The 3,547-nt window shown below is 36.2% G+C and overlaps 1 protein-coding gene across 1 annotated transcript; it reads right to left on the bottom strand.

Annotated features, from left to right (window-relative positions):
• Positions 1-777: 777 nt before the first annotated feature.
• LOC131859144 (uncharacterized) lies at positions 778-2,118 on the bottom strand. The gene is made up of 2 exons (XM_059212700.1): positions 1,644-2,118; positions 778-1,499 (listed from the first exon to the last, which is right to left on the bottom strand). Exons 1-2 carry the CDS (start codon positions 2,116-2,118, stop codon positions 778-780), a joined length of 1,197 nt encoding a protein of 398 aa, XP_059068683.1.
• Between the last annotated feature and the right edge of the window lie 1,429 nt (positions 2,119-3,547).

Here is a 3,547-nt window from a genome sequence, read left to right as displayed (position 1 = left end):
TTTACCCTATGGATAACCCATTATTTCCCCAATTTTACATTGCATCCTCACATTAGTGTTGAAGAAATATATCATTGATTTCTCCTTGTTCATACTCTGACCTGATCCTTTTTCATAATCATTCAGTAGCATCTTAATTACCTTGGCTTCCTTCTTAGTGGCTTCCCCAGAAAGAATTGTATCATCAGCAAATTGAGAGTGGGAAATTGGATCAATTCTGTTGTGAATGAGTGCACCTTTCCACAATCTCGCTTATACAAGTTTCTTGATATTTCTACCCAAAATCTCAGCCATTAATACAAACAAAAAAGGATACAAGGGATCGCCTTGTCTAAGACCATTAGTAGCTTGAAAAAATCCTACAATAGATCCATTTACAATGATGGAATATGATACCGAGGAGACACAATGTTTTATACAGTTTATCCAACTAGAATCAAAACCAAATCTTTCAAGAATAGAGAAGAGGAAGTACCAATCACCCGATTGTATGCTTTACTAACATCTAGTTTAACTACCATCCCCTAAGATTTGCTACTTTTCATTGAGTGCATAGTTTCATCAACAATGATTATGCTATCAACAATTTCTCTCCTAGGAGTAAAACCATGTTGTTCTGGAGATACCAGCTTGTCCAAGACCATCTTCAACCTATTAACCATAACTTTGGCTATTATTTTATATATTGAATTACACAGAGATATTGGCCTATAATCAGCAATACTCTAACAACTTTGCTTTTTTGGAATCAGGGCTATAAGAGTATTATTTATTTCTTTAACAAATTTGCCTTTCCTTCGAAATTCCTCCACCACCATCCAAATATCCTCTCCCATGAATTTCCAACACCTCTGATACAACTCCATTGTCACCCCATCTGGACCCAAAAGCTTTATGCGAGTGCAGCTCAAATGTTGCCTTTTTAACTTCATCTTTTGCAATTGAAGCCAAAAGTGATGCGTTATCCTCCTCCAAAATCTGTTTGTCAATGATATTCACAAGATATTCAACTGATTCATCTCTATTCCCTTCCGAAGATCCCAAGATTTCTTCAAAATATTTGACTGCTAGGTTCTCCAACTCTTTTGCTTTGCCAACCATTTTGCCCGAGACATCTTTCAACTGATTGATTCTATTTTTATTCCTTTTTGCTTTTAAGGAGGCATGAAAGAATTTGGAATTTGAATCCCCTGCATCTATCCATAATTCTTTGGATTTATCCTGCCAAAACATTTCTTCTCTTAGAAGAATTTCTTCCAGTTCATCTTTATGGGAAATCTCAGCATGGTACTCTTCATTCGTCACCCCCTTCTCGATCACCAAGTTATTGATCCTATCTAGTTCTGCTTCCACCCTTAGTTTTTCAGCAAAAATATTCTTGAAGGATACCAAATTCCATGTTTTGATTTTGTTCCTGAGATATTTCATCTTTTTGATAAAACAATAACTTGGAGTGCCTTTAATATCTGTACATTCTTTCCACCACTTCTCAATGTTTGCTTCAAAGGTTAAATCTCTCCACTACATACTCAAAAACTTAAAATTACCATTCCCCTTCGTCAATGGTATTGTGCAATTCAACTATACCAGAAAGTGATCCGAAAGTGTTATAGGCTGGATAATTGACTCCAAATAAAACTCACCTCTTAACCAAAATGATCCAACAAATATTCTGTCCAATCTCTCAAAAATTCTGCTAAAATTTGCCCTCCTATTAGTCCATGTAAATTTTCCAGATTTAGGGACTACATCAAAGAGGTTATTGTCTATTACAAAATTTCTGAAATCTTCCATCACTCGGGTGTTCATACTTAAACCTCCAAATTTTTCTTCATTGTAGAGTAATGCATTGAAATCTCCCACCACTATTGCTTTCTCTGAATCAATCATTCTAATCTGATATGTGATTTCAATCCAAACCCTTTTCTTTTCCTCTGTCTTAGTTGGTCCATAAACATTGAATACGGAAAAATCCATTTCTTCCTGCAAGATTCTTACTTTACAATGCATCCAATTTTCCTGCTTATTGATCAAATCTACTACCACTTTATCTGGACTCCAAAGAACTACCATTCCACCCTTGGATCTTATCACCTCGTGATACACTCCATCCCACATCTTGCTAAAAGATTTGAAAAAGGAGGCTTTTTCTTCATTAAGCTTGGTCTCTTGCATCATTATGATATCTCCTAAAATTCTTTGAATAGCCCTCTTGACCAAGCATTTTTTGTTAGGGGCCAATAGACCCCTAACATTCCATGTTGTTATTTTCATTGTTTGCCAAGGGAGATTCCTACTCCCTTGGTTTTCTTACTAAAATCCAACACACCAATTATACCCTTCTCCTTGGCTCTATCCTCTCTCTTCTGTTTATTGCTTCTTCTGCCCCTTACTCCTTTTGTTTTCCCCAACAATACGTTAGCCGATTGACTGATGCTTCTAGGATCAATATTCTCCAATTCATCAATTAGATATAGTTCATCATCTGAACCCCTTTTGTATTCAAATTCAGTATCTGACAACCCTTTCACTTTTGTGGTTGAGTCTCTGAAGTCGTCCTCTGTATTGATTCTCTTGCCATTAATATTTTCTTCACTAGTTCCAACATTGATTTCCTTCTACTTTATCTCACCATCTTCCATTGTTGCATCCTCCAAAATTTTCATCCTAATTTCTGAGTCACCATCGTTTTCCTTCTGTGATGTAATCATTTCTAATATTTCTTTCTCATGAGTCTGTTCAACTTTCGCGTTTTGTAACTTTTCTTGATATTCAACCATTTTCTTTTTTCCTTCTGATATTCTCCTCCAAATCTATCCTGGTTTTCTAAATATCTTGTTTGCCTTTTTGATGAACATCTTGCAATCCTTCTCTCCATGGAATTTACTTCCACATCTAGGGCATCTTGGTATTTCTTTATCAATCTCCACTTTTTGAGACCATTCCCCATGTTCAGATACCAAGGTTATTCTCTCTGGAATTCTTTTGACTGCTGCAATTTTCATGTGGGCGTATTTGCATATGTCTTCTGCATCGTCAAAGTCTATTTCCAACAATGTTCCCAATGTTCTACCAATCTTCTCCCATAGTTCCTTACTCCAGTATTCTATCGGTAGGTTATATAAATGAATCCAAACCAGCTTGGAATAAACAGCCAATGGGGTAGGGTCAAAATGAGGCATCCATGGTTGGATGTAAACTGCATGCGACATGATGAACCAGTTTCTATATGATAGTGCTCTATTTCTCTCCTCCTCCTCTTCGAACAAAACTACAAAAAACCTTTGGCGATGAACTTAGTTACAGTTCTTTTTCCCCAATTACATTCGACCCAGTTCCTTATTTCCTTTCTCGGCCAATTCAGTCCTATTATTTTGGCTACTACTGCGTAATCTTCCCAAAACACCACATCCTCCTTCAATTCTTTAGAAAAGTCTATTCGAATATCCTCTGCATGCCCTCCCTTTCCGCCATTAAAATGTAACGACATTGAAGAGCATTTTCTAATACCTGTAATTTTTTTTAATATTATTATTGATAATAGATT

Source organism: Cryptomeria japonica, chromosome 2, assembly GCF_030272615.1.
Source record: "Cryptomeria japonica chromosome 2, Sugi_1.0, whole genome shotgun sequence".
In the NCBI taxonomy this organism is placed as follows: Eukaryota; Viridiplantae; Streptophyta; class Pinopsida; order Cupressales; family Cupressaceae; genus Cryptomeria; species Cryptomeria japonica.
This window is presented reverse-complemented; position numbering and strand designations above follow the sequence as displayed.

Bases quoted from the DNA above. Each gene is read 5' to 3' on its own strand.
- LOC131859144 (XM_059212700.1), bottom strand. From the start codon at position 2,118: ATGTGGGATGGAGTGTATCACGAGGTGATAAGATCCAAGGGTGGAATG. The intron at 1,500-1,643 runs GTGAGTTTTATT...TAACCTTTGAAG, and splicing joins TGGATCATTTTGGTTAAGAG to CAAACATTGAGAAGTGGTGG.